We start from the raw sequence: 27713 nt of genomic DNA, 5'->3' as shown, positions 1-27713 counted from the left end.
GAGTCGACTTCGACTTTATTCTTTCATCATACTGACAAACAAGATGGAACCAGACATTCAACTACGTCTTCGCTCAGAAGAACAATCCTTGAGCTCCATTCAAGATCATGACCACGAACAAAATCACCAGCTCGAACTGCGGGGTATTATGACTGCCGGCTATACTCTTAGCCATGACCACAAACATATCTTCAACACCTCAATCAGCTCCCTCAAAAAAACAATAATTGATCCAACACACCTGCAAAATGTCCAGAATCAAATTGGCCATCCTCGATGACTACCAAAACATCTCCTCCCGCCACTTCGCCCACCTCACCTCCCGCGTGGACATCTCCCACTTCCCCGACACCCTCGACCCGCGCGACCCCGCACAGCAGCAGCAGCTAATCGCCCGCCTGCGCCCCTTCGACGCCATCCTCGCCATGCGCGAACGCACCCCTTTCTTCGCGGAGACCATCGCCGCCCTCCCCAACCTCAAACTCCTCCTGACGACCGGCAACCGCAATCTATCCCTCGATCTCCCCGCCCTCACCGCGCGCGGGATCCCCGTCGCCGGAACCGTCGGCCGACCCCCAGGCGTCAACTCCACCGTCCAACACACCTGGGCCCTGATCCTAGCTCTGGCGCGGCACGTCGCGCGCGACGACGCAGCCCTCAAGGCGGGGAAATGGCAGGGTTCGCTGGGGGTCAATTTGTCCGGCAAGACGCTCGCGCTGCTGGGACTCGGCAAGCTGGGCGCGCAGGTCGGGCGGATCGCGATCCTCGCGTTCGGGATGAAGGTCATCGCGTGGTCGGCGAACCTGACGCAGGCCAAGGCAGACGAGCAGGCGACCGCGCAGGGGTTGCCGGCGGGGAGCTTCGAGGCGGTGCCGGAGAAGGCTGAGTTCCTGCGGCGGGCGGACGTGCTCAGCGTGCATTATGTGCTGTCTGAGCGGAGTCGGGGGATCATCGGGGCGGAGGAGCTGGCTGCGCTGCGGCCGTGCGCCATGATCGTGAATACGTCGCGGGGTCCGCTGATTGATGAGAAGGCACTGCTGGAGACGCTGAATGGGGGTCGGATCCGGGGCGCGGCGCTCGACGTGTTTGATCCCGAGCCGTTACCTGCTGATAGCCCGTGGCGGACGACGGCTTGGGGGGTTGATGGGCGCAGCGAGGTGCTGTTGACGCCGCATATGGGGTATGGGGAGGAGGAGCTGATCAATGGGTGGTATAAGGAGGTGGCTGCGAATCTGGAGCGGTGGTTGGATGGGAAGGACTTGCAAATCAGACTGAATTGATAATTTGCAATAGTAATGTATATAGTGGCATCACTGGCATACATGAGCTGCATGACATGTGGAAATGTCCATAGAATGCCTATCCTGATGGAGTAAATCACCCGGTAGTGTCAATCTGAAACCTCCTAGAGCAGTTGATTCGCATGTGGGTGCTCACCGGATCGACCAATTCGTCCTTTCAGATGCCAAGCTGATGCAGAACCTTAATCAAGCCTAAGATTGTGGATCAAGCTGACGCCTGATTCTGTACTCCGTCTCCGTAGCCGTAGTGCCTAGGACAAGTACATTACCTCGGTGATAGTGATTCTACCACCAATGGTCAAAGAACATTAATTTGATGAATTATGCTGTGATCAGGCAACTGACACAATCCTTCAGACATCCTCTTCTCATGTCAACACCTTGTTGAATGACTGTGCTTCTGAATCGTAGAAAAGAATGTACCTCGGCATGATGACTACCGCAAACAGCTCAATCGGACCGTTGCGCGGGTCCACCAGAACCACGTTCCATCTTTCCGCTGCACAGCATTCCTCGGTAGAAGGGAACAACATATGGACGGAGCAGACGACCTGCTTTGAGTTAGCTCGGACTTGATCATGGAGTAAGTGAACAAATGATGCAAACTATGCCATCATGGCCAGGAACAGCGGCAGGAATCGGATCACCCCACATTCACATTCACATTCGTCTCTCGTATAAGTAGGCGGGGTACCTCACTCCCTCGCTCGGAATTGATTTCTGTATACAACCACCATATACATACCAATTGACTCTCTACCGCCTCAATTGATCTCCTCGAGCATTTCTCTTACAGTTCTCAAACAATTGACCCGATTGAACCACTCTATCAATCACAATGGCCCCCATCGCCGTGCAAGAACCCACCCCCCCAACCACCACGACATCAACGCCACAACCAACCCACCCTGGCCTAATCCAAGTCAACCGCTCCCCCAAAGCCTTCGGCAGCAGTGCCTCCTCCCTCGTCTCGCTCCCAGCCGGCGCCGTCCTGGCCAAGATCACCACCGCCACGCCCTCCAAGAAGGCCTACACATCCGTCCAGACCGGCCGGGACAGCCACATCGAGCTGAACTCGGACCTGGTGTTTTGCAACCACTCATGCGACCCGAGCCTGAACTTCGACATGCACAAGATGGAGGTGCGGGTTGTGGACGAGCGGCCGTTGAAGGTCGGGGATGCGTTGACGTTCTTCTATCCCAGTTCGGAGTGGGAGATGGATCAGGCGTTTAACTGTAACTGCGGGAGTGAGAAGTGTAAGGGGTGGATTTCCGGGGCGAAGACGATGGGGAGGGAGGAGTTGCAGGGGTACTGGTTGAACCCGCATATCGAGGAGATGCTGAGGGAGAGGGAGGGTCAGCAGTGATGATGTGTTTGTAGAATAGAGTAGACTTGCGATAGACGGTCATGAGATATACATATATACACATTGGGGGATAGAGAGGTATATATGTGCGAAATACTGTACATGTCTATGAGACGACTTTGCTCTTGATCGCGTTCATCTTCTGATGCAATTCGTCGATATGATCCTTCAGTGACCGAATGTCCTCCTCGACAGATGGCTCCGCAGACTGCTTCAGCTCCTCGACTCTCCTCTCCAGCTCCCTCGATTCGTCCCTCACCCTGAAATACTCCTCATACTCCCCCTCCCCAAAACACACCCCGTACCCCTCACAATAGCACACCTGCTCATCCGGACAATACTCCTCCCGCCCCGTAAACAGCCACTGCCACAGATACTCCCACACCCGCCCAGACAGCTTATCCTCCAACGGCGTCGCGAGCAACCACTCGCGATACCCCACATACCTCTCCAGGGCCACCGTCCGAATGCGCTCCGCACTCACCGCAAACTGCCCACAGCACGGCTGCGACAGCACCCTCGGCACCGGAGTCCCAGGGAACAGCTCCTGCCACGAATTCCCAAACACCGCCGCCTCGGGGATATTCAGCAGATCGTCCCCGCCCACCGTCGGGTGGATGTGATCCGGACACCCCGGGCTAAGGTGGCAGCGGAGATTGACGTACCCGCTGCGGAGCACGTACTCGCTGCGCAGGCGCCGGACCTGCAGCGCCGAGTCGGAGTTGAGGAAGTCGTTGTTGTGCCAGGTGTACTGGTGCGCGTGCATGAAGAGCGTCACGTCGCTGAGCGAGGTGTAGTGGTCGATTATGTAGGTGAGGTAGACCATGACCTCGTGGCCTTTGTTTTGGGGGACGGTGAGGGTTGCGTTGGGGTTGTCGACGGTGTAGACGGCGCTGGTGAGGTGGGGGTCGGTCTGGACGAGGTCGTCGACCCATGAGGCGTCTTCTTCTTCGAGTTTTGCGATCACTACTGTTCGAGTGGGGGGTTTGTCGTGTGGCTGAGGTGCTGGTGTTGATGATGGAGAGGCGGATGCCGATGAAGCTGCGCCATCTGCGACGACATTATCTGGATTTCGGTAGATAGGACTTGTCGCGGACGGTCGATGTGTCGATAGATAGAATGAAGCAAGCAGGAAAGCAGTCACTGCCGCTGTGATGATCCATATCCGAAAGTGGCGAGCCTGCGCCAAGAACCGACATTATGATTCTGTACTGCGGTTGTCGCGAGGAGACGGTCTCATCTCGGCATGAAAACAAAACATCTCTTTCATCCTCGTCCCATCTCAATTACAGATGAAGTCAGTTCATGCTTATCAGCACTGACGGGGGTCAGCGCTAGAGGCGCATGGGTGATGATCGCCTGGTGGGTTGCCGTGTCGGATCGCCAATTGAAGCCGGATGAGACCCTGGACGAGCCCACTTGGAGTCATGCCAAGTATGTCCAAATTTATCATCCTCCTAGAGACTGGGTGCTGATTATGTGTATGGAATAGCCACGCTTCTCGACGCGGACAACACTACAGACTTAGCGCCAGGGTCATCATGAGAATACATTTAAGCCCCAGCGCCATGATGGTCGCACCAAATCTAAGATCGATGTCTTGACTGCGACGCGAGGGCTCTCTGTTCCACCTCCTCTCGTGCATCTCTACTTCGTGCAGCTGATATCATGCGGTGGTCGCTTGCCTGGACGTTATTTCTCCCCTCCATCTCGATCCCAGTCCAAGCCTCACGAACATGCTACCTCCCCAACGGCGAAGTCGCAATCAATGACCAACCATGTTTCCCAGAAAACCCCGAATCCTCCTGCTGCGGAGGAAGCACCTACGTCTGCGCAACCAACAACATGTGCGCCTACTACGACGCCTCCTACTATGTCATCGGCAGCTGCACCGATAAGACCTGGAACTCGCCGGCCTGTCCGAGCTACTGCTTCTTCCGTATCTCTCTCCGTCTCCATTGGATTGTTAGCACATGCTAATTCGCTCAGGCGATCACATCCACAATACTGTCTTTCGCTGCTCGGCAAACACCTACTGCTGCGTGGACGGGCCCGCATGCAACTGCACGACCGGCGTCAATACACAGCACATCGCGGATTTCCTACCCGAGTATTCGGAACTTGTAGGCTCGTCGGTTGCGCTGGATACCGTCGCGACGAGCTCGTTGCTAACTCCGATCGGAGCCACGCGCACCCCAGCCACTACTGTCGCCACTGTTCCTGCAACCTCGTCATCAGCCCCGGGGGTCTCGGGTACAAGCACGACCACTCTTGCGACAACACCGGCAGCAACGCATCTATCCACGTCGACTACATCGTCAGTTTCGCCGACCCAAACAGCGGTGAGCACCAGCAGCAACAGTCTCAAGATTGGACTTGGGGTCGGGATCCCGCTCGGGGCTCTGGCCGTCGCCCTCGTGGTAGTCCTCTTGATCATGCAGCGCCGCTGGAGGAGACGGCAGGTGCTGACGGAGATGAAGAGGGTGAGATAGTCTCCACGTACAGTTGTGCTGGATTTGACCGTGCAGGGCTGACGTGACATGGCAGACATCGCAGCAAGTTTTCTACCTGCAGCGGCACCCGGAGCGACCACCGTCGGAGAATGTGAAGAAGAATCCGTACCTTGAGTTGAGGCAAACGCATATCTTCGAGGCGCCCGGGCATGAGGCGGCGAGGATATAGCTCCGGGCTGGCTGGATTCATATTCTGTGTGATCAGATCGAGGTGGTCATGCTTCTGATGAGATATGAGTGTTTGTTAGATTGTGTATATACCTTCATTGTCCATAACGATAGCATCGCTGGAACTAAACATATATCTCCCTCTTAGCGAACAGATCCAGCATTGCAACTCTCATCTCACCACGTCCAATACCTCCCCCGGCTGTCCATCTCCCCTCGGCCTTTTTCTCCCTGACATATCTCAATGCCTGCTCTTCAAGCGTCTCCCACTTCATCAACCCCGACACACCACCTGAGCCACGAACTCTCTCCAGCGCAGATCGCACCCAAGTCCGACAATCAAACTCTGATGCCCTGTCCCTATCCGGATCATCATACTGGTGAACTGGCGTCCGCCAGAATACCTCCTCCACCATCTCCACTGACAAAACCTTCCCGACGACAACTGCAACAAGTATGCGGGGGTCGTCGTGGATATTCTTGAGTGAAGACCGCTCGAAGCGCCATGGCTGACTGAGTCCGGCTTCGGTATTCGTCAGTGTATTTTTGACGTGGTATTTGGTTGCTGGGATGGGTAGTTTGTCCCGCGGTCTGATCTTGGGAGTTATGAGTATGGCGTAATGGTAGCTGTCGGGATGTCTGGGTCTTGCGTAAAGTCCCAGAAGAAGGCGGGGTTTGTTGCGCTTCTTGAGATCTTTCATGACGGCGGTGGGGATTGTTCCTGGAGGACCTTCGCTCTGATTCTGGGGAAATGGCGGCTGCTGGGGCAACCGTTCATATGCTTGTATTGGGATTTGGGCCTTGTCGTTTCCAGGTATCCTCTGGATTATCCATGTCAAAAAGATATGATAGGCGGTATCCGAAGCTGAATATTATTGACTTGTTATTTCGAGTCTATTGATGAAATTGACCACGAACCCGATCAAGCATCGATGTCACCACTGAAGTCACCTCGGCCAAAGCCATCCCCAGTCTGATTCCATTCGACAGACCCAATCCTCCTAACTATTCCGAGCCAGTCGGTCTTGCTTTCTGGTCGCGAACCCATTCTGTGTGACATTGAATATTGGCCATAGGAGTGCAAACTCCCGAATGGCTTTGATACCCGTCTCGCTACGCCCAAAAGTGGATATAGTGTTGCGAAGCGGTCGATATGTACCAAGGCGAATGGATGGATTGACACACCTCGGTGACCATGTTCCGATGATCTCCTCGGGACTCTGCAGTGCAATAAAGTCGCCAGTGGGTGCGGTTTTGTCCCTCAGACTGCTGCTGTCGAGAGAGTTGAGCTTTCCGATTCTGCTGCGAAATGACCTTGGCGCCACGGTAGTAATTCCACACTCCGGCCACTTCAGGATAGACAAGATTGGAGACACAAAACCTGCTGTCTTGGACACGCCGGCCATCATGGCGTATAGGGGGTGAGGAATCGTGAACATTTCCATCAACCAGTCCAGATCAATCTTGAGGGGGTTATTGAGCCCAGAAATTGGATGGTCTGTAAAATATCAGCCGCCAGCATTCAGGTAGCAAGGCTTCTCACCATCTGAGTAAAGGCAAAATGAAACTGCGACCGAGTTTGGGGATCTAGAAGCTGATTTGGACCGCGCAATTTCAGCAAACGCTGCACACCCGAGATACGGGTTCTAAGCAAATTGTTACGCTCATTTTTGATATCCTCGAAGATCATGAGCGTGACGATCGCGCCCAATGTCTCCGTTCGAATGGCATCCTCAACACTGCTCAATGCCATATTCAGCTCTATCAATGCCTGACCATACTTCCGTCGCGCCTCGATCGCCAGAGTCGGAACCTTTGCCTTATTAGCCATGGCGCTGTACGTAGCTGCATCGAGAGCCGACCGGAGGCAGAAAAGAGGCGGCTCGCCAGACATGAGATCATGTTGACAGAGTGAGTACAACAATGGGATGGAGTCAAGAGGGCCAGGGCTTCCCTCGGCCTCTGGAGGCATGGTATATTGGTCTAGAAAGTAGCAATGGCTGCGGTATTCCCACGGCGATTCAATCAGGAACCTAGGAATTGACCACTGACTGGACGTGTTTGCCGGCCATCCACGGCTGTTGTATTCTATCGACCTGTTTGCCATTCTTCTCTTCTTTGAAGATGATTTGGACACTCCTGCGACCATTTCCTCGATTTTCTGGTTCTCATGGTGGACGATGAGAGGCAGGGTTGTGTGATTGATGTACCCTGGGCATTCTCCTCCGTAGTTGATGCAGTTTTGACAGGCTGGTCTGCCTTCGTCACACTGGATGATCTTCAGTAATTTCTCGTGGCCTGAGAGTTTGATCGATGACGAACCTCGATCTTTCGTTTTCTACAAAGAATGCAACCCGAACTGCCCGTAGACCATGATCTCGGACATAGACGGCTCTCAGGAGCCACGAGAGAGACAGTCTCTGAGCGCCGGGTTATCCCTGAATGAATATCGAGCGGTCATTTGGTCCTACTTTGATTTGAGTTTGGTGTCGGAGTATGAATTCTGGGACGTGGAGAACGGCCCACATTTCAAAGCCACGATCCACTAGACACAACAGCTGCATTGGTGTGTCTATTCCAAGATGTCAAGCCCGACGAGACGCAGATCAAGGGAGGAGGTTGGGGCCAAAATCATCTATTGTGCAAAATCCAGAGCAGAATGGAAGACCACACATGAAGAAGTTTTTCAACTGGCTGTGTAGATTGTCGAATCGAACAAGCCTGAACTCTCATGCTGCGATGTTGGACAGTGCAGTCTCCAATTTTGAACATCTGAATGCTCCATTGTCGATAATTCCAGATTTCTATATGTCAGACGATATCCTTCAAAATACATATCCACAACAATCCATTATGCTTGCTGAGCCTTGACCCAAACATCTCTCCCCGCGACGAGTGTACTCACCACCATTGCCATGCCCACCACCACATCGCTCACCTGAATCCATCCCAGAAACACTCCAGGAATCAACAAATCACAGCCATCAACCACAATCCGCTTCACTAGAGGCCCCGTAGACACCTCTTTTCTCCCTCCTTCCTTTCCCTCCTTGCCACTTCCGCCCTTCTTCTCATCCTGCTGCACCTTACCCGCAGAAGGAGAACCAGAAGCAGAACCAAACAGTAACCCCCACAAGGCCCCGACGATCGATAACGCCAACGCGTAGAACCAGAACTTGTAGGCCTCAACGAGAACGGGCTTGTTCCATTGCACGGGGTAGACGTTCATCGCGTGGAGCTGTCAACTCATCAGTACAGTTCCCCATAATCCCCATCGGCAAAAGAGTAAAAGACGGCAGGAAACGAACGATAGTACAATCCTCCAACACAAAATACAGCCCCAAACACGTCCACCGACCGAGCTCAAGCAGCGTCGTCGGAAACCCGTCAGCGCCTGTCCCGCTACCACTCGCAGAACTGTTACTGCTACTGCTACTGCTGCCGAGGAGCGCATACACCCGCTCGAAACAATCAAAAAAGTTGAAGAAGCGGAAGAAGCGGCGGGCTAGACAGACAGCATAAGTACAGGTTGGCCCGTTGGCTGTGATGGAGGGACTAACTCAGCGCTAATTGCGACTTGGCGGTTGACCAGGTCGTCACTGTTTCGTTGTCGATGCTGGTTTCGATGACGATGGTTGCGAGGGCCTGGATGAGTCGGAGGGTTTTTTCAAGGCCTGCTGCTGTGCGTGTGAAGTTGGAGAATTGTTTGATTGCGGAGGGGGTTGAAGGGGTAGGAGGATGAGTGACTTTCACTGCCATTGTGATGTTATTGTCCAGGAAATGGGATTCAACTGATCAGAGTTGAGGGGGAAGGTTTACAGGTTTACATTATTGAAGTGAAATTGGCCTAGATAAGCTTGTCGGCTCATCTCAGACCGACAATTGTCTCCATACAGCATCGGCATCTCTCACCGTGAAATGCCGACTTGGCGCTACAGTCCACAATCGACTAGATAACTGCATCGATTATGAAAAGGGTACAAGAATATCAGTACGCATTCTAGCAAAGTCCTGGTTCGCCGCTTCAGCAAAACTATGTCAAATGATCATCTACACATCGTTCGACCAGACAATCGCAGCCCCTCGAGCATCTGTACATCCTATCAACAATCTACCGCCCCTTTCCACCAGAAATATCCTGTCCCAACCGGTACCCTCCAACCTTCTCCCACTCCACCTTCTGCCGGGTAATGGGCAATTGTCTCCGCAGATTCTTGAACGCGCCCTCCGCCATTTGTACGAACGCACGGTTGAGCTCCTCCTGATAGTCTCGCTCCGCAGCCGCAATGCGGGAGATGATGCTCTCAGCAGAGATCGAGGGAATGGAGATATTGATGGTCTTGTTTGTGTTGAGGGCCACATTGCCGTCTTCGTAGTAATGCACGTCCACGAGGATCTTGCCGCTGACGGTGGTCGACTCGGACACGGGGACTTGGTAGATCGAGCGGAAGCGACCGTTCCTACAGTGCGTGCCTCATTAGCCCATGCATGTTTCCAAGTGTCAGCTGGTACACTGACCAGAAGTTGTTTGGCGAGTAGCGATTTGCAACAAGTAGAATCGCGACAGCCGTGTCGTCCTCAGTAGGGTAGACGCCGTAGGAGCAGTTGGGGTAGTGTTCCGCGGCATGCTTGGCGAGCGATTTGAGGAGCGATTTGCTGCACTCGTTAGACCCTAAGGGAACCTCCAGAGGGACATGACAACTCACATCAAATCCGCATTTTGCGATTCCAGAACATAGGATTGCGCACCAGACGCTTGCTTTGATCTAATCAGCCTCCACACGCCCCTCATTCCACCACCAAACCTACCTGTGTTACATGATCCACCTCAAACGACGTCTGACTGTCAACATCAAAGTATCGATTTCCCTCTAACTTGTTGAATTCACTGATGATGACCTGAGCCCGATCACCTTGTCAGAACATAGTCCCTCGAACGTTGTACGCAGCGTTGACTAACCTCCTGACTAGCTCCGGGCAGCTTCACAGTAGCCAATTGCTTCTCATTGTACCGTTCAAACGCAGGCGCAAGCGAGGGAATAATGTCCGATTGGTCCGAGGTAAGTGTTTTGATATCTGTCGTGCACGAGGTGATTCAGTCAGACGACCTGATCAGTGTTGAATACAGCTGGGCCTGGGGATTGCGGGGAAGTTCTGCGGACAGGGGAATGCAGGAGGAAATACCAGCAACGACATCAGAGAGCTAGAATTGTTTGATTAGTTTTGCATGCTCGATGAGGGAAACAAACACGTAGGTGTTCAATAGGAGGAATTGTAGGCGTACCTCGCCTGGCGGGGCACCCTCGATGAACGAGGATGCGAGCTCAACTGTGGAAGCCATCACGGCAATTTCGACTTGAGTATTAGCTGATTCTAGGTTTAGTGCCTAATATGTCTGATTCAGAGCAGAAATAAACACGAAAAAATCAGAGAGGACAGCAGCAAGAAGATGTAAACAAGGATAGCCCTGACCACAGCTCAATTGCTTGTCAACGGAGACGGAGCTCTAGCGCGATAAGCCACTATCTTGCACGTGGCCTGGGCGAAGGAGACTGCGGCTATCTTGGACTATAACTGCATCATTGAGAATGCTCCGGGAACCATATCATTTCAATTGATAGAAGATTAAGATTAAAGATGTTCAATGTTCAAGCTAAGTACTAGGTTAACGCCAATGTGGTCCAAATTCCTCTCAACGCCGAGTAAAGGAGTGTGTGCGCCATTTGAAGTACAAATGCACCACGCTGAAGAGCCAACAAGAAGTTTTAACTAGAGATTATATTGTATATACGAGTCCGGCTCGTGGTTGCAAGAGTCAGGAGTATTCCCAGCTCAGCCCCAGGCAGAACATTTATTCAATGCTCATATTCATGAAACCATCATTGGCTTCAGTCATACCCTGTAGACCAACGCGCTTTAGAGGTCCAGAGTGCGAGGTATTGGGCGTATTTCTGGCAGGATACTCTCCGTTGGGCCGATCTGGGAATAGCGAGCCTAGGTTAGACTTGGGCGGGGGACCCCAGATGTTGTGCCCTGTATCCTTGACCGCGGGCGAATTCGGCATGACAGGACTACTCTGGACACTCATGCTAGGAGACACGGCTCTCCGCTTGAAAAGATTGGGATCAAAGTCATCTTCCCGGCGTCGCTTCCGATTGATCTCGCTCATGGCAGGAAAGCTTGCATGTGGCGTTGAGCTTCTCGATCCCGGTCGATCGTACGGTTTAGCGAACTCAGCTGTGCTAGACCCTAGGGTGGTCGACGGCGTGATATCCATCGCAATATCGTCCTCAGACATGGATGACGGCCCCAATGGGCGCATAGAGGGCGGTGGTGTGCGGTAACGCTCATCAAATGTATTCCAGAACTCTGCCCCCGCAGAGTTTCGATGAGCTTCATCGCTGAACTTGGGCTCGTCCAGGATAAATGAGCCTGCCTTCGTAGGTCCCTCTTCCGCGCTCACCCCTGGCCCTGAAGGAGTGAGGGACGACAAGGCGTCCAGGCTTGGTGACGTGTGCGGAACATCAGGTTCGCTCTCACGAACCTGCCGGATAACCTCCGCCTCACGCTTGGCTTCGCTGTCAATAGGAGCAGATTCCTCCATGAGGGCAGCTCTGATGCGTGCAAATGTCTTTGTTTTAGGCTGGAGACATGGTTAGCTTTGATCATTGCCTCAAGCAGTACACTCACGAGTAAGCTTCCACGTCGAGTCACGACGCGCCGAATCACACCCAGAGGCCCACCTTCAGAAGCAGAACCACCAGCCGAGCTCTGACCCCTACTCTCGCCCTCATCACTCAGATCCGACAAGCGCAGATCGCGAGTCCCAAGGCTGAGACTCTCACGCCGGGGCCCGACGCCTTGTTTCGATCCGAAATAGCCACCGCTAGGATTCTCAATGCTTTTCATCACCGGTGGAGAGAGAGGACCCGGACTCTGCTTCGAGCTATTTCCACTGGCACTGCTGGAGCTGTGTCTGCTACGCCCTTTGCGAAATCGGGCCCGCTGAAAGCTCAACAGGCTAGCTGCCGCCTGTGAATACCCACCCATCCAATCGTTTCCCGGACTAGGAACGTTTCCCGCAGCAAACGGGCTTGGCCCACCGAGCATCTTGTTCGCCTGGGGGGTGGCTATCATGATATCATCCCGATCGCCTATCATCGGCTCGTCATCCTCCTCGCTACTGCTTGTATCAGATTCCATCATGTTCACGCTGGACACGGAACTCGAGATCGCGGTTCGGTCGGCCGGGCCTGACGTCGAGAAAGGACCCATGGAGGTTGACCCTGGCGAGCCACGCCGTTGCGGGATGGTGACGCCCCGGCCGCCGACCGTCGGCGACGAATCAGGCGAAGACTCCGCAATGATCGAGTGGTGTAGATTCGTGCATGCTCGGGAAAAATCGAGACCTCGTGAGCGTCGAGGGAGTACCGAGCCTGGGGAGCCGTAGATGTGCGACGAGTCAAGCTTGGGAGAGAGCGGGGCGCGATTCGGTACGGATGCAGACCCGGCTAGCTTTGACGGTAAGTTCAAAGACAGGTTCGAGTAGTGTATGGACGGCCGCTGTGGGGTTTCGGGAGTGGAGGTGATGGAGTTGTCATCTTTGCTGGAGGGGCGCGCGTCTCCCGAGACAGACGGCGAGGCGGACACAGGTTTTGGCGCATCGGACAGCGAACGGGACTTTTGTGAAGGACGCAGTGGAGTTCCAAGGTGACTTGTCCTGCCTCCTGTGGAGTCTGTGTCGGTGCTGGATTCACTTTGCTCCTTGCTCTGTGACAACTGCTCGCTCAGTCTACTCGCAAACGGTAGAGCGGGGAGACTGTGCGACAGAGTCGAAGGAGGGGCGGACGACGTCAATTTGGACATTGAGATGATTTTGAATACGCGTCGAGATCACGCTCGATGCTCAGATTCGAAGAAACATCATGAAGGCTCGAAGCGCTGGTAGTAAGGAATCAAGAGTTCTGTGTCTGTTCGCCTGTGTAGTGTTGTTGCTCGACTACTTGCACGGTGAGAGGGAGATAGGTCCTGCTACCTTCAAAATCAGTGTAATATCGACTGTGATGGTCGAGAAGAATGCAGTTCGAGTGCTTGAAGGGAGGAAACGTTGAGATGATTGTCGATAAGCGCTGGGCCCTCGTCTTGTCTGGCTGGTCGCGCTGACGTTCCTTGACTGCTCGGGCGAATCACGCTAACTCGTGCCCCGCTTGCGGATCGGCCGCAATTGTTGGCTGCGTCAATAGACATGATACGAATGCGACAAAAAAAGCATTCAAGCAAGGCATTTGCAGCCAATTGACACGAACCGGTCTCTCATCGCCTTAATATGCAAGATCAGAATTCATTCATTCTAGAATATAACTGTAGAGCAATAACACCCAGAAAGCTGACTTGTGAATTCCATATGATAACTTTAGATACAGAGAAGAGGAAAAAAGAGAATCAATAGCCGACACATGTCTCATTGCGTCATATACAAACATAATTCACGCCAGACTCATGGCTGTACTGACTGGGGCCACATACCACTCCCAGTCATTGCAGCTCGTGGGATCATTTGCCCCCTCCACAGGCGAGCCTTTCAGCATGTCACTATCCCGAGCTTGCCAGACCTTGACAATGACAGCCCGTGTGCGGGCGACATTCGACACGCTTGATTCAGCCATCGCTGCCAGTGCTCGTAGAACTAGCGATCGTCCACAGACCACAGTCTTACTCGTAGGATCAGACCATAGTTCGTCGCGAACTGGGTCCAGTTCCACCGCGGCCACAAATACCGGCCATGTCATGCTCACCAGGGATCCAGAATCGAGTAATTCCGAGACCAGCCGCAGAATCCGTTTCACGTAGCCAATGACCACCGGGGTTGATGGTGAGGAGCCGTACAATGCACAATGAAGATAGAGCACTGCAGCCAAGCGTTTGAGCTCCGCAGCTGACTGGAGCGATTCGTCTTCGTCGTCATCGATCTCTTGTACGAGAGTCTCCAGCCTACGTCCCAGAGATGCTGCGCGAAGGGCGAATGCAGCCCGAGCGGAATCAGACGTGAGCTGTCGTCTCGTCCGGCTAAGCTCGGTGATGGAGGATAAAATTGACACAAGTTCCGGGCTGCATCCCATCCACAAGTCGATGTTCTGCTCGCTCTCTTCCCAGTAATCTGTCCCGAAAAGGACCTCCTCGCCGCAGGCAGTCCGGCCCATAACATCCTGGAAAGCGAAGAAGAGCTCAGCAAAAGCGGATACAGGATCTTGAGCTTTCCGAGACCTCGCAAGGGCCGCCTGTTCTTGTCTCCTGGCACGGATCAACTCCTTTGCGCCTTTCAAGTGTATCGTCCACCGCTGGTCACAATTGTCCACAATCTCGTATAGACAGAGCATCATCATAATGACCAACACTTCAGGGTCAGCCGAACATGTCAACGAGCCTTCGGTAGCAAGTCTGTGGCGGAGACCTTGCAAAGCTTCAGACTTCAAACGAAGGCCGATGACGCTGTATGACGGATCGAAGCGCGACCAATGGCACGCTCCCAGCGCTTGAATAGCTTTGAACAGTGTCGGCGACGCAGACAAGCAAAATGGGAGTATGACCGAGGCGAAAGGTGAGGCAAGTTTCGAACTGGCCGTCGTACGCGGACACACCTGCTGCAAATAATAATCAAACAAGTGCGTCTGGCTTGACTCTGAAATATTCGGAAACAGCGACAGCGAAGCCGGCGGACTCGACACCTCTCGCGCAATCATACCATCGTCCGCAACAACCACCGACGAAGGCGACCCGACACCCCCATACACCAACTCCCTGCCCTTCGCACGAACCACAATACCATTCAACTCATCGCAGGCAACATTCACCTGGGATGGATTCTCAAAGGTCGATACACCACTGTTCACAAAACTCCAGCTTTCAACAGCAGGATACTCGCACCACTCATGCTCCTCAGCCGACAACAACGCCGACGCCGTCGCTCGAGACCCCGTGCCAGCGGGGCGGGACTTACTCCAAACACCCGCTCGACCAAACGCCAGGCCCCGGCTCAGAAACTCCGACTCCCATTTAAGCACCAGCTCCGTGGAGCATGCGAGACCCTTGTCCCGGCATCGGGTGCAAACTGGTTTCTGCGTGTCGCAGCGGACGCGACTCGCGCGGCACTCCTTGCAGCCGCTGCGAGTTCGGGTCTTGACCGGACCCACACGGTCTGCAGCCTTTTTACGTGGCATCCGAATTCCGGCGTGATGGGACCCTTTACATGGCCAGTTTCATGCTGCGAGGACCATTGGTGCGTTTGAAAGGAGATGAAGAGGAGTTTGCGGACTTTTTTTCGAACCCCAGTGGCAAATTAAATCTTAAGAGTCTTGACAATCGGATACGAGGTGATTTGAGCACCAGATAGACCTTGTCAAGGCGGTACGAGTATATACAATCCGGCAATTCCCTCGAAAGTTCAAATAGAGCCTAAAGTAGATGGATGAATGATGGAGCTTATCGACCTTCGCAATGGAAGGAGTCATTATTTCTGGATCGATAAGGGTGGAAGAATCCGCTCCGGCTGGTGCAATTCACCAATGAGGACGCGCGATTATCACCCCGCGGGGATTCCGTATGCCTGAGGCATACACATACATTTACAGCAATAGCTGATTTCAGCATACATTGCGGACCTCCAGATAGGACATAAATCATTGATATGCATCATTTCATGCTCATGACCAAGTCCTCTCGCCAAATGTCTCATTCACACCCAATTCTTTCCAAGGTGTCCCCTTTGCGTCAACTGTCCCGCTGTTGACGGTATTTCCCCACCAATTCAGGCTGACACCGGGAAAAATCAGCGCGAAGAATATCAGAATTGCGGCAACAGCGACGCCAGAGTCGAGAGCTGCGGATAACACGTAGTTGTACTTGGCCCACCAGTGCGGTCTACGGCCTTTGATGACCTGCCGGCCGTTAGTGCTTCTCATTGGCATCTCATCTATAGAGCGGAAAGCTCACCTTATTGAAGATGAAACTGACTGCGAAAGCAGTCGTATAGTTGATGCCGGTCTGATGCATATCAGTTAGCTAGCAAAGAGCATGTAGGGGAGACAAATTCATACCGCCGGGGGTAGATTTCCAGTGCCCGCAAAGAAGATCGGCCAGTGGATTGCATCGATGAACCGCGACTTGGGGAATCTCTTTCGAATGAAGTATGTAATGATAGGAAGTGATGCTCCTATCCAGAACATGTGCAAAAGACCAGAGTACCTCTGGCCGATGTTATATAGTCGCGTGGGCCCAATCGCTGATTAAACCTGTCAGTCCGTGACTATACAAAAGAGATCGGCAAAGGCATACCACCCCAGAAAATTGCACTGTTGTAATTTACTCGGCCTTGCGGGCAGGTAAAGTTGTCAGGCTGATCACTTGAGCATACATTTTTCACGTTGCCAAGCATCCATATCAGGACACCATCTGGGAGAGAAGGTCGTCAGCACTTGTATAGAAACACTCGTGTCTGAAACTCACTCTGGGTTAGGGTTCCAAGTATACAAGCGACAAGCTGAGCAACAAACAATGTCCGACGCGGGATCTTCATGTACAATCCGAGCTGTACGTGATGGATTAGCGGAGTATTTCAGACGTGGGCATCGAGGGGACAAACCTTCATATCTGCACCATAGTACATTGCTTGACTCAATCCGGTGTATGCGTAGAACTGAGGAACAATAAGCGACTGCTGCCAATAACGAGTGTTGTGTTTGCATTTTACCTTGAAGATAAGAAGCACAAGGGGCTTTCCTTTCAACGTATAACCCGAGATAATCTCTCCCAGCACGGTCAAAACATTGCTGTTCAGGTTGGCAACGGCATACACGGTTCCGACGGGAATCACATAGATTGCTGCAAGGGCAAGAGTGATAAAGAGACCCCAGAATGGAAGCCCTGTATGCCAGACATACTGAGTCATGATTGCTACCGCCACAACGATAACCTGTGGGGTGTCAGCCTCTGCCAGGGAAGATCGCTATAACGCCTGAACTTACAGTCAGGATTCCGTACCACCACCATGGAACATCGGGGTAGCGGGAAAGCAGTCTTGTGTGGATATCCTTCTTATTTTCGCCCTTGAATGTGCTAAGGATATCTTTGCTATGGTACAGCAAGACGTGGGTGATCAGACAGCTGAGGACAGCAAAACCGAGTCCATAGCTCAAGGCAAAGGTCACAGGCAGAAAGATCGGGCTGTACTCGCGATACTTGGCCTCGTCAATGGCGCCGCTCGCATCCAGAATTCGGCTCGAATTGTAGACATTGCCAGTATTGTCGTACGCATCGGACCCGGTCAAAGGGAGGTGTGCAGTGAACCATGTGTTGGTGTAGTAGAGAATTGGGGCTATCACTGCATACACACAGAACCAGCCGGCGAACACGTTTGCCTGTGCCCAGAATGGCATGACCAAGGGGGAAGTATTGTAAGCAATTTGACTCCAGTCGAAGGTTGTGGGAAGATATCCAAGCCCGGTCGTCATTCCGAACAAATTGTTAAGTACTTTGTTGTCTGCAAAATGACTTGTTAGAGAACATATAGCTTTTTGAGAGAAATTGAGGACATACTCGGAGCGGCCCAGCAAATGAAAGCGAATGTGCTCAGTCCGGTGAAAATGTAGCCAGGGAGCCAATACCAGCAGAAGCTCCCAATGAAGACATACAAGAAAAAGCGATACCGGGAAATCCTCCATCCATCAGCGATCGGGTTCGCACCGCTATGAAGTGTCTGAAACAGTGCAGCGTTGGCTAACGTGGAAGGCCAGATCTGTAGGTGGTCAGTTTCTTTGTCTTTTTTCCGATGAGTACTCTGCGTACCATCTGCGGGGGCTCAATTATATATCGATATGATAGTCCAGCCAGGCCAAGGCCAAACAACTGCATAGACAGCGCGAGCAAGATCTGGTAACCAACTGGGGTTGGCATATTGAGGAAGACCTTTTGTGCTTGAATGATAGCACTCGCCTACTCGGTGTCAGAGCCGCTTTTTTGAGGCCAAGTTCTGTAGTCACTCACCCATGACTGGTTGAAACTGAGATTCGACATGATGGTGATCACAGCATGCTCTTTGATGTTGAAATGGTGATCAGGATTGATGACCAGATCCCACCGATTGAACAGACGGATCTTCATAATCGGCAGTGCCTTTGCGAAAAAGCACCCTACAGGGTAGCTGACCAGCTGCGCCACGAGGGACGTGATGGTCACACTCGGATAACGCATCGAGAAGAATTGGTTAACACCCGTACCGATCTGCATATATGCCTCAGTCAGTAGGGACATCGCGAACTGATAGCTGATGAAGAACTGGTCTTACCAAGGTGAATACAACCCCGAGGAACCACATTCGGAATGTGTTAATAGGTAGCGTAGGATCATCGGTGTTGGGTACATTAGCCCGGACTTCTAAATACGGCGAGTTATCCGAGTCGATCGTATACTCGACTGCACTGCTTTCTCCGATGGCAATCTCCATGGCCTCTTCAGCCGTTATTGGTTTCTTAGAGACGCCATCGTCACGCAATGATGGATCCTCAGGGCAAATTTCCACATCGGCGCCCTGTGACTGAATTGGAGCCATGACAGCTGGGGCCAACAGCGTTATCGCAAGATACTGTCCTCTGCGAAAGCACAACGGTGAAGTGAGAGAAAAAAGGATGGGATTTCTCGATGAGAATGGTCGAACTCGATGGTGGCCATTCTGTGCATCTTTATACCATGGCCCGTCTCGTCAATTTTCCCGGTAGTTATCAGTCAAGATGCTATATCGCGGGCCAATTGAGGGGAAACCCCAATCTGTGATAGAGAAAGAGATAGAAAAACTGGTAGACGGAAGGTCCTACCCCAGAACTATCTGAGGGCGTTGATCGCGTCGGCATGAACCGTAGTGTGGGGAAAAGAAGCGACAGACGCCAGAAGTTCTGAGATTGCTGGTGATTGATTAGGTGCCATCAGAGCTAAGTTCGACGCCACCGTCCATTCACGAGGAATCAGAAAGTCAGGTAAGGTCCAAGCGAGAGACAAAAACGCCATTTGCCGGGAGTTTGGCCAAGGTTATCGCCGGCGCATCTTTAGACTTGGTAGGCTTGTCTAGGCCGGGCTATCATTATTGGCGCATGCTTAGGTTGTCCATTCACAGGGGTTGATGACCACTGGATAGATTGGGTGTTATCATGGATTTCAGTAGACTGATTCGAACAGTCAGGGGATGAGAGCCATTGTTATCTCTCTTTGGACGTTCTGTCAAACAGTCCTATCAGTCAACCAATCCAACCACAATCGATATGTGATGAGGACCTGGTGGAGTAAGCATCTTCGGCCGTATTCCGGGGCCAAAAGAGCGGATAAGCGAATTGCGATAACCGTGGCCGACTTCAGGTTCGATTGATTCAGGCTAAAGACAGCTGGATCTTTTACTTAATTGCATCAAGGAGTTATCATGTCAGAGTGGAGTCATTTTTGGAGTTACTCGGTCACTCGGACACTGCACGCGGGGAAACCCACTTTTTCAATGTGGTTGGGTAAAGCATTATGTTGGCTCCAGACTCGAGAGCCAGACAACTTAGACACGCGATAAGAGCGACCTTGTCTATAAGAGACCAGATCCCTTCGCGTGGACCTTCCTGCATGTAGGTCGGGTACTTGCGACACATCATTAATTCAATGCTCATGGCATGATCTTCCTGTCGGGCGTATAAAGCTGACAGTCATGGTGATTAACACCCTCATTCTGCGACTGGTCTAATCAGCTCAACAAGTCGTTCCTTTGACTTTCATAGTGTGACTGGTTTCCTCAATCATCTCGTTTTCATACTCACCAAGACAACCTCATGGCAGTGACCAAGTCATCTCCCCTTTTGATCGTTGGTGCAGGCACCTGGGGCACATCGACCGCTCTCCATCTGGCACGCAGAGGATACACAAATGTGACGGTTCTAGATCCCTACCCTGTTCCCTCGGCCATCTCTGCTGGCAATGACGTGAACAAAGTCATCTCCTCAGGCCAATACAGCAACAACAAGGACGAGATCGAGATTAATGAGATTCTGGCTGAAGAGGCGTTCAATGGCTGGAAGAAAGACCCTCTGTTCAAACCGTACTATCATGATACTGGGCTGCTCATGTCCGCCTGCTCTCAGGAAGGCTTGGAACGCCTTGGAGTCCGTGTCAGGCCCGGCGAGGACCCCAACCTTGTGGAACTGACACGGCCGGAGCAATTCCGCAAATTGGCACCTGAGGGTATTCTGCAGGGCGATTTTCCCGGCTGGAGGGGCTACTTTGCACGTTCAGGAGCTGGTTGGGCCCATGCTCGCAACGCGCTAGTGGCTGCTGCGAGGGAGGCTCAGAGAATGGGTGTGAAGTTCGTGACTGGCACTCCCCAGGGCAGGGTAATCACTCTAATATTTGAGAACAACGACGTCAAAGGTGCCGTTACGGCAGACGGCAAGATTTGGCGTGCAGAGCGAACCTTTCTCTGTGCCGGTGCCAGCGCCGGTCAGTTCCTCGACTTCAAGAATCAGCTCCGTCCAACGGCATGGACGCTGGTTCATATCGCACTGAAGCCTGAAGAGCGGGCGCTTTACAAGAACATCCCAGTCATCTTCAACATCGAGAGGGGGTTCTTCTTTGAGCCAGACGAGGAGCGTGGCGAGATTAAGATCTGCGACGAACATCCCGGATATACGAATATGGTGCAGTCTGCCGACGGAAGGATGATGAGCATTCCTTTCGAAAAGACTCAGGTTCCTAAAGAAGCTGAGACGAGAGTTAGAGCTCTGCTCAAAGAGACAATGCCGCAGCTTGCAGACCGTCCATTCAGTTTCGCCAGGATTTGCTGGTGCGCCGACACTGCCAACCGCGAGTTCCTGATCGATCGTCATCCTCAATACCATTCTCTTGTTCTAGGCTGCGGTGCTTCCGGCAGAGGTAAGACTTTCACCTCAAGAGATCTTACGCGCGACAAGAGCTGACCAATTGAATATTTTCTAGGATTCAAATACCTGCCTTCGATTGGCAGTCTTATCGTCGATGCTATGGAAGGCAAGGTTCCTCAAAAGATCCACGAACTGATCAAATGGAACCCAGAGATTGCTGCCAATCGCAACTGGAAGGATACTCTAGGAAGATTCGGGGGACCCAACAGAGTGATGGATTTCCACGACGTCAAGGAGTGGACAAATGTACAATGTAGAGATATTTCCAAGTTGTAGGTGAGGTGGTGTATCTATCCAAAAAGATTCATACCGCTTTTTTTACATATGTGTGAGTAGTCATCGTACATGTGCATATACCACCAGGGTATGCATGCGCATGCGAGCACGCCATTGCTAAGGAAAGAGTGTTGGGGTGTCAATATTTCATTTTTATGTAGAAGTAGCCGAGGAAGAATGTTGAAACCGATCGTGATGAGATGGCAGATCCTCAAGCTGATATGTCTGGGTTTCCCAGCCGCGTGATTCTAGCCCTCGTTCTTGGATCTGTTGTTCCTCATCGCCTGGCAATTTAGAGAATTCGTTTGGACCGACGATTTCACAAGCCTCGTGCGGGATATCACAAGCGGCAGATCGCAACGGAGGGTAGTAGCGTCGGTAGGAGAAATGAGCGATAATCAGGCCAAGGATAGACCCGCAGGTCACATCATAGACATCGTGCCGATAGTCCTCAAGGCGCGAGATTGCGATCATCAGCGCACACAACATCGGTATTAAAGCCAGAATGCAGCGCCAGAGATCAGCTCTAGGGCGGAATACATGCATTTGTCCGGAGAAGAACCTAATCAAGTACGCGTTAGCATCGGTAGCTTGGTAACACTCTTGTAACCGTAACTGACATTGACAGGTATCCTAGCCCGCTGAAAGAAAAGCTGCTGTGACCACTGGGAAAACTTCTCCATCCCTCCTGGAGTATATGGCTGTTCGACTGTGTACAGACCGTCCAGGCCACCAAGGTGTTGCCCGGAGTGCCCTTCTTGGGCATACACCGCGAGATAAGATCGGGTCGAGGTCTTCCAACCGCGTTCTTGATGATGTCCGTAATCAGGGATGTCAACATTAGCGCAACAAGCAGCCCGAGAATAGTCAACTGAACCTGGTGTGGTTTGGGGCGGAAAATGGCCGCCCAGCAAAGCAGGATCAGAAGTGGGACGAGTCCGGCATAGATAATCGACCATACTGGCAATGCATGAGCATATGAAAAACCGTGTGTTAGACTCCGAACATGCTCACCCACAGGAACTCTTTCTACAATGGCAAACGGATACTGAATAGATCTATTATCGAGAGAAAACATGCGATGGAATGGCTCCACGAAAAGTTGAATCTGTGGACGATGAGAGCCGTTAGTGACGCAACAGTAGCTCGACCTCAGATACAGCAAGGAATTACCATAACCCATATCCCTGCTAGACATGCTAAAGCGATATAGTCCACGACTGGATAGGAACGCTGCCAAAAGCGAGCCAGAGTGCCTGGCACTACAGTCGGCTTCAGCCCAGTAGCCATGCCATTGCGAGGCATCTCTGTGGTGTTCAATCGAGTATATTACTCATGAGAATAAGAACTCCGCACACATGTCAAATTACGCATTGAGAAAGGAGAAACGACGGGGAGATGGTGATTAAGTGATACCTCGAGACAGCGCCAGTTGGTTGTTCAAAAGCACACGAGCAATCTGGCGGTCCTGTCTTCAGCAGTAAAGCACGGGCCACAGCCACTTCCGTCGAATCTCCGCATCCTCTTCAATGACCACTGCCCAGCTTTCTGCCCCATGCGTTGCTCAGGCCGATTTCAACACGCATCAGGGAGCTTGAAGCCTTTATTTAATTTAGAAAACTCATTCGGCGTTTGTTAGTCCTCATGGCTGAAGCTGGGCAGCAAAGAGCGCTCACAACGGCTTTCGCTCCGCCGCCTCCCCTTTGGAAGCACTTCACACCAGACAACTTCAAACGACTAGAGGAGATCAAAAAAGAGGCCTCGAAGGGGGAAGACGGCAAGCCGCGAAAGAAGAAGTGGACTCCTGCTGAATTGCGCTCTCTCCAACTTCCACCAGAGCTCCGTTTCCTCGTGCCCCCGGAGATACCGACGTCGGGACACTACAGCGTCTTTGGAGAATTACAGAGTGTAGGTCCTCCACATAGAAGGCGCTCAATTGATTCGCTACTTACCATGACATGACAGCTATCTACGACCCTGCCGTCTTTGCAAGATCAGGGTATCGAACAGCTCTATCCCTCAACTCCAACCGAGACCGACCCCGACAAGCCGTCACTGCCATCTCGCCCGTTCAACCATGCATACTATCTTCTGAAAATCAGCAAGTCCCTACTACTAAACTTCCTCGAGTTTGTCGGTATCCTCTCGATAGCCCCGGAGCAGTTCCAATCTAAGGTAGAGGACTTGCGAAACCTCTTCATCAACGCCCACCACCTTCTCAACCTCTATCGACCACACCAAGCACGAGAGTCCCTGATTATGATGATGGAGGAGCAGCTCAACCGGAGTCGAGAAGAGATACAGCAAATGGATAAGATGCATGCCGAGATCAATGGTTTCCTAGAGCAGCTGAAAGCTCAGGGAGTCGATGTAGATTCTGTTGCTAAGTCAGTCGAGAAGAATACGGCAAAGCGCACTACTAGCGATCAGGACGCCAAAGACTCTCGATTGGTTTGGGACATTCTGGACGGAACGGATTGAGGTCGGCAGTCGCTGCTCCAATATCTTTTTCTTTTTCCCCTTCGGCATAAAGTACTTGGAGTGCCCCAGAAAACAGCCACACGGCGTTCTCCGACTCGCTTTTAACGACCAAATCGCAGGTCTTCTACACTACTGTCCTACCTGGTGCTTGATGGTCGAAAATAATTGTCAACTCTCATGAACGCGCGAATGTAGCGCTGCGATCGCCAATTGAGCGCCAATGCAGACAGTTTCGACCATCACATGATGCAACTCGAGAGAACTCGAGAGCAGCCTTGGGGGACGGCACTTAATGCACATAGCCCCAGAGTGGGGGCGGTACGGAGTACTCTTATTTGATTGCATATCATTCTCAACCTATCTACCATGCATCTCCCAGTTGTGCTTCGGGAAATTACTTTATCCGGCGGTCACGTGACGCACCAATTTCGCGTGCTTAAAATCTTCCGCTGAATTTCTGCCGACATTTCTACCTTCTTAAACTAATGCATCTTTGAACAGCGTTGGAAGATCACAGTTTTATTCTATGGAGGTAGAACTGTTGTCCCAGCAATGCTAATTGCTCAAAATCAACCCAGCAGCTACTGATCTCAACTATTCGGTAAGCATCCCTCTCTTATTTCTTCATGTTCCTTAAATGATGAATATGCCAATCTCTTTGTTTCAACCCCATATGAAAGTACAAAGTACTACTTGATTCCATCTGTGCATTATAATCTGAGACCATGCTTGCGAAAGCTTGATTGTCTATGCCTCTCAATTCACTGCTCGACATCGTTGATCAGTGGCTAATGTTGGTTGGTTTAGGTTTCCTGACTTCACAATCAATTAACAATAGAACGAATATAACTATCGATATCTTTCCAATCAAGTCATCTTTCATATTGAGAGTTGTCTCCTGCCACTTGAATCTGGCTTCGCTCTATAATCCACGTAGCTTTGAACCATCTCCATCATGATCCGAGTAGAATTATCCAAAAATGCCCGCTCAACCATAATCTATCAAGTCCTTGTGGACCAGCACAAGTAAAATCTATTAGAGTCTATTCAACCAAAGGTGCAACCGAGTCAAGAGCCCTACACAGCACGCTCCTTCCACGCTTTCTCGACAGCGCACGTTGCGAGCGTGTAAAGCTCTGTCACAAAATCTGCAACCATCTTCACGTGGACAACATCGTCTATAGAGATCAATTGGCGCAAGAAGACCCGTTCCGAGATGGATATTGCTGTTCGAAGCAACCCCAGATCCTTCGTGGCTTGGGGGTCAGAGGGATTTTGCAGGATGTTGCAGAAGATTGCGATCAGAGCCGACATAGGGTAGAAAATGAGTGTCCTGGGTCGAGTTAGCCCGCATACGCATACACATGACACGACGAAAACCCGGAAGACGGGCGACTCACCAGAAAACACCGTCGACGATGACATGCTGGGCTGACTCCAGGTAGAGTAATGTGGAGCGGCTCGCTTCAACAGAAAGAGCCAGGCTCGAGCTTACCCCTTCGATCATTCCGCCCTGCCCCTGGACCCACGATTTGCACCGACTGCTGGCTTGGTGAATGATTGTCATGCAGAGGTGGTAGTTCAGCCGTAACATGACGGAATGCATGCTGACATTTGGATCCGGGGTTTCGTGGGAGAAAGACAAGGTAGGTCTCCATTCCGGCGGTACGGACATCCTCCACTTTTCCAGCTCATCATCTAGTTCGCGAATCTCCTTCAGCAGCTCTGCATCTGTCTTCTGGAGCGCTCGGAACGAGTAGAGAGCGCTATACACTCGAGATTTGATTATGCTTAGGCGCAAATCGACTGGGAACAATGGATTGTTTGGCAGTTCTCGGGAATGGTGGTGAATGCCCAAGCTGACGTACAGTTGCTCTACATAACCAGGGGGGAGCGTCAAGTCGCAGTTTTCGTCGGAGAGGACCAGTGGTTGTCCCGTGCGAAGAGCCACGTCCTTCTCGATCGTATAGCAAAGCCAGAATAGATTTCTAATATGCCATTTTCTTCTGTACTCGAGTTGCTCGGCAGGAGATGCGGAGAATGAGTTCGTGGGGCAGGGATAGGTGTGGCCTCCTAGCATATATAATAGCCGTGCTGCAACAGAACCGTAATAGTCTGCTGTACGAAGATTTCCAGTCACTAGCTCGAAAATCGCCTACGCATTGGTCAGCTCTGTTGAAAGACAATAGAAAAGAGCCACGCAGCTTGCACAGTGTCTCGCGGGATGCCAGACCCAGAATGATAACTCACCATGATGACAATCGCCTGAAGACCCTCTAGGCTTGCATCCTCCCGGAGAACCTGCGGGATGAGATATTGAGCCTTGATGGCAAGTCCCTCGCTGTCTATCGGCGGTAGGCCAAGCGGTCGATCCTTGTATTCCGGAACTTGGAGAATAGAACTAAAGGCAAGAAACGATATAATACTGGCCCTGACGTCAGCTCGCCCGGCGCTTAGACTCGAGTGCGAGTACGCGGCTTCGATGGTGTCATGAAACAGGATAGGATCCACAATCGGAAACACTCGTTGCATCAGAGTCGTGCGGAAGATGTCTAGATGAACCTCAACAGAATGTCGATCGGGAAGTTCAAACATGCTCTGAGGCTGCATGCTCATCAAATATCTGTTTGAGCTTAATACTCGCTGTTTCTCCCACGGTGGCCGGGAATAACTGAGTCTATCGGCGGAAATCTGTTGTCCTGTACGTGCTTGAATCCATTCTCGGCCTTCAGGAAGCAGAAACGGGATCCCAGTCATCATACTAATGACGCCCAACTCCCGGCCGGCGAAATGCAACGCCACGGACGAGGACGACATATGAGGCTGGCTTGAAGGTGAGGGATGTTGTGAGAAATCAAGGTCCGAACTGCCACTGCCCGGTGACAGACTGGGGCCTACCAGGGGTAAGTTTCAAAGGCGATATATCGAGATGTAGAAGGGGGTGCAAACCAGATTCTTTCAGTAGGCTCTCAGACAGAAGCTTCTCTATCCTGCTTATTCGCTCCGCCAAACCGGAACTTTTTTGCTGCCTAGAGCGATATTTAGCTATGGAAGCTCAGCCGGCTATCAAAGTTTCCTCTACATACGGTGGTTCAGTGCTCTTTTTTCGCTTCCTCCGGATCACCCGCTCAAACGTGCATGGAATATCGTGGTGACTGCACCAATTACATTGTGGTACAGCAGCATCACATTTGATCTGTATCACCATCAGTCAATGCTCAACGGAGATGGTTCGGCTTTCCCCTAAAGGAGTAATACCTTCCTCTTGTAACATGAATCGCATGCCCTCGCGGTTCGCCTCCGAGAGGACTGCGCTTCACGATTCTCCTCCTCAGGCCCCACACCCAACATAATAGGAGAGTTCATCTGAGAAGAGAGCCTCAGGGCTCTATGGGTGTACGTTAGAGCCAATTTTCTTCAGAAATTAAGCATAAAAGCCAAGTCCCGGGGGAAGCCGTCCGCGGCGTCAGGGACAAACTATGAGAATGGCGGATGTGATGAGATTGAAGAAAGTCCCGAATCCCGCTGACAAAGCAAGGCTGCGCGGAATAAAGTATCACCGCTCTATCTTCCATGTGTTGTTGATGATGTCGTGTCGTTATTTACTCTGTATCGACTATCGAGCACAAGGGAACTACCTTTAATGCTAATG

The 27713-nt window shown here is 51.9% G+C and overlaps 13 protein-coding genes across 13 annotated transcripts; 5 read left to right on the top strand and 8 right to left on the bottom strand.

Moving 5' to 3' along the window:
• Nucleotides 1-248: 248 nt before the first annotated feature.
• Nucleotides 249-1280, top strand: CDV56_103713 (D-2-hydroxyacid dehydrogenase family protein; the record flags this gene model as incomplete). Its single annotated transcript, XM_026757332.1, has 1 exon — nucleotides 249-1280. One exon carries the CDS (start codon nucleotides 249-251, stop codon nucleotides 1278-1280), a length of 1032 nt encoding a protein of 343 aa, XP_026613532.1.
• Nucleotides 1281-2139: 859 nt separating this feature from the next.
• CDV56_103570 (uncharacterized protein) lies at nucleotides 2140-2667 on the top strand (the record flags this gene model as incomplete). Its single annotated transcript, XM_026757189.1, has 1 exon — nucleotides 2140-2667. One exon carries the CDS (start codon nucleotides 2140-2142, stop codon nucleotides 2665-2667), a length of 528 nt encoding a protein of 175 aa, XP_026613531.1.
• A 106-nt stretch (nucleotides 2668-2773) lies between these two features.
• Nucleotides 2774-3866, bottom strand: CDV56_103437 (uncharacterized protein; the record flags this gene model as incomplete). Its single annotated transcript, XM_026757056.1, has 2 exons — nucleotides 2774-3732; nucleotides 3812-3866. 2 exons carry the CDS (start codon nucleotides 3864-3866, stop codon nucleotides 2774-2776), a joined length of 1014 nt encoding a protein of 337 aa, XP_026613530.1.
• A 469-nt stretch (nucleotides 3867-4335) lies between these two features.
• Nucleotides 4336-5349, top strand: CDV56_103284 (uncharacterized protein; the record flags this gene model as incomplete). The annotated part of the gene is made up of 3 exons (XM_026756903.1): nucleotides 4336-4585; nucleotides 4657-5150; nucleotides 5215-5349. 3 exons carry the CDS (start codon nucleotides 4336-4338, stop codon nucleotides 5347-5349), a joined length of 879 nt encoding a protein of 292 aa, XP_026613529.1.
• A 124-nt stretch (nucleotides 5350-5473) lies between these two features.
• On the bottom strand, nucleotides 5474-7320 carry CDV56_103055 (uncharacterized protein; the record flags this gene model as incomplete). Its single annotated transcript, XM_026756674.1, has 4 exons — nucleotides 5474-6213; nucleotides 6355-6461; nucleotides 6534-6811; nucleotides 6892-7320. 4 exons carry the CDS (start codon nucleotides 7318-7320, stop codon nucleotides 5474-5476), a joined length of 1554 nt encoding a protein of 517 aa, XP_026613528.1.
• An 879-nt stretch (nucleotides 7321-8199) lies between these two features.
• Nucleotides 8200-9107, bottom strand: CDV56_102845 (PEX11 domain protein; the record flags this gene model as incomplete). The annotated part of the gene is made up of 3 exons (XM_026756464.1): nucleotides 8200-8586; nucleotides 8657-8853; nucleotides 8909-9107. 3 exons carry the CDS (start codon nucleotides 9105-9107, stop codon nucleotides 8200-8202), a joined length of 783 nt encoding a protein of 260 aa, XP_026613527.1.
• A 352-nt stretch (nucleotides 9108-9459) lies between these two features.
• CDV56_102318 (uncharacterized protein) lies at nucleotides 9460-13214 on the bottom strand (the record flags this gene model as incomplete). Its single annotated transcript, XM_026755937.1, has 9 exons — nucleotides 9460-9808; nucleotides 9867-10004; nucleotides 10055-10107; nucleotides 10158-10247; nucleotides 10309-10424; nucleotides 10533-10551; nucleotides 10633-10715; nucleotides 11247-11991; nucleotides 12039-13214. The coding sequence occupies 9 exons, from the start codon at nucleotides 13212-13214 to the stop codon at nucleotides 9460-9462; spliced, it is 2769 nt and encodes a 922-aa protein (XP_026613526.1).
• A 620-nt stretch (nucleotides 13215-13834) lies between these two features.
• On the bottom strand, nucleotides 13835-15565 carry CDV56_101991 (Zn(II)2Cys6 transcription factor; the record flags this gene model as incomplete). Its single annotated transcript, XM_026755610.1, has 1 exon — nucleotides 13835-15565. One exon carries the CDS (start codon nucleotides 15563-15565, stop codon nucleotides 13835-13837), a length of 1731 nt encoding a protein of 576 aa, XP_026613525.1.
• Nucleotides 15566-16048: 483 nt separating this feature from the next.
• optE (small oligopeptide transporter, OPT family) lies at nucleotides 16049-18951 on the bottom strand (the record flags this gene model as incomplete). The annotated part of the gene is made up of 11 exons (XM_026755161.1): nucleotides 16049-16282; nucleotides 16338-16388; nucleotides 16442-16626; nucleotides 16680-16796; nucleotides 16851-16932; nucleotides 16987-17316; nucleotides 17369-17883; nucleotides 17940-18138; nucleotides 18189-18335; nucleotides 18387-18623; nucleotides 18688-18951. The coding sequence occupies 11 exons, from the start codon at nucleotides 18949-18951 to the stop codon at nucleotides 16049-16051; spliced, it is 2361 nt and encodes a 786-aa protein (XP_026613524.1).
• Nucleotides 18952-20200: 1249 nt separating this feature from the next.
• Nucleotides 20201-21580, top strand: CDV56_101132 (NAD(P)/FAD-dependent oxidoreductase; the record flags this gene model as incomplete). Its single annotated transcript, XM_026754751.1, has 2 exons — nucleotides 20201-21296; nucleotides 21360-21580. 2 exons carry the CDS (start codon nucleotides 20201-20203, stop codon nucleotides 21578-21580), a joined length of 1317 nt encoding a protein of 438 aa, XP_026613523.1.
• Nucleotides 21581-21733: 153 nt separating this feature from the next.
• Nucleotides 21734-22885, bottom strand: CDV56_100939 (phosphatase PAP2 family protein; the record flags this gene model as incomplete). The annotated part of the gene is made up of 4 exons (XM_026754558.1): nucleotides 21734-22142; nucleotides 22201-22540; nucleotides 22595-22688; nucleotides 22754-22885. The coding sequence occupies 4 exons, from the start codon at nucleotides 22883-22885 to the stop codon at nucleotides 21734-21736; spliced, it is 975 nt and encodes a 324-aa protein (XP_026613522.1).
• A 339-nt stretch (nucleotides 22886-23224) lies between these two features.
• Nucleotides 23225-24061, top strand: med7 (mediator complex subunit MED7; the record flags this gene model as incomplete). Its single annotated transcript, XM_026754379.1, has 2 exons — nucleotides 23225-23488; nucleotides 23546-24061. The coding sequence occupies 2 exons, from the start codon at nucleotides 23225-23227 to the stop codon at nucleotides 24059-24061; spliced, it is 780 nt and encodes a 259-aa protein (XP_026613521.1).
• A 1077-nt stretch (nucleotides 24062-25138) lies between these two features.
• CDV56_100278 (putative C6 transcription factor) lies at nucleotides 25139-26878 on the bottom strand (the record flags this gene model as incomplete). The annotated part of the gene is made up of 3 exons (XM_026753897.1): nucleotides 25139-25394; nucleotides 25462-26216; nucleotides 26312-26878. 3 exons carry the CDS (start codon nucleotides 26876-26878, stop codon nucleotides 25139-25141), a joined length of 1578 nt encoding a protein of 525 aa, XP_026613520.1.
• Nucleotides 26879-27713: the final 835 nt, after the last annotated feature.

Source organism: Aspergillus thermomutatus, assembly GCF_002237265.1.
Source record: "Aspergillus thermomutatus strain HMR AF 39 chromosome Unknown NODE_124, whole genome shotgun sequence".
Taxonomy (NCBI): domain Eukaryota; kingdom Fungi; phylum Ascomycota; class Eurotiomycetes; order Eurotiales; family Aspergillaceae; genus Aspergillus; species Aspergillus thermomutatus.
Note: the sequence above shows the minus strand (reverse complement) of the source record. Positions and strands in the feature narration are given on the sequence as shown.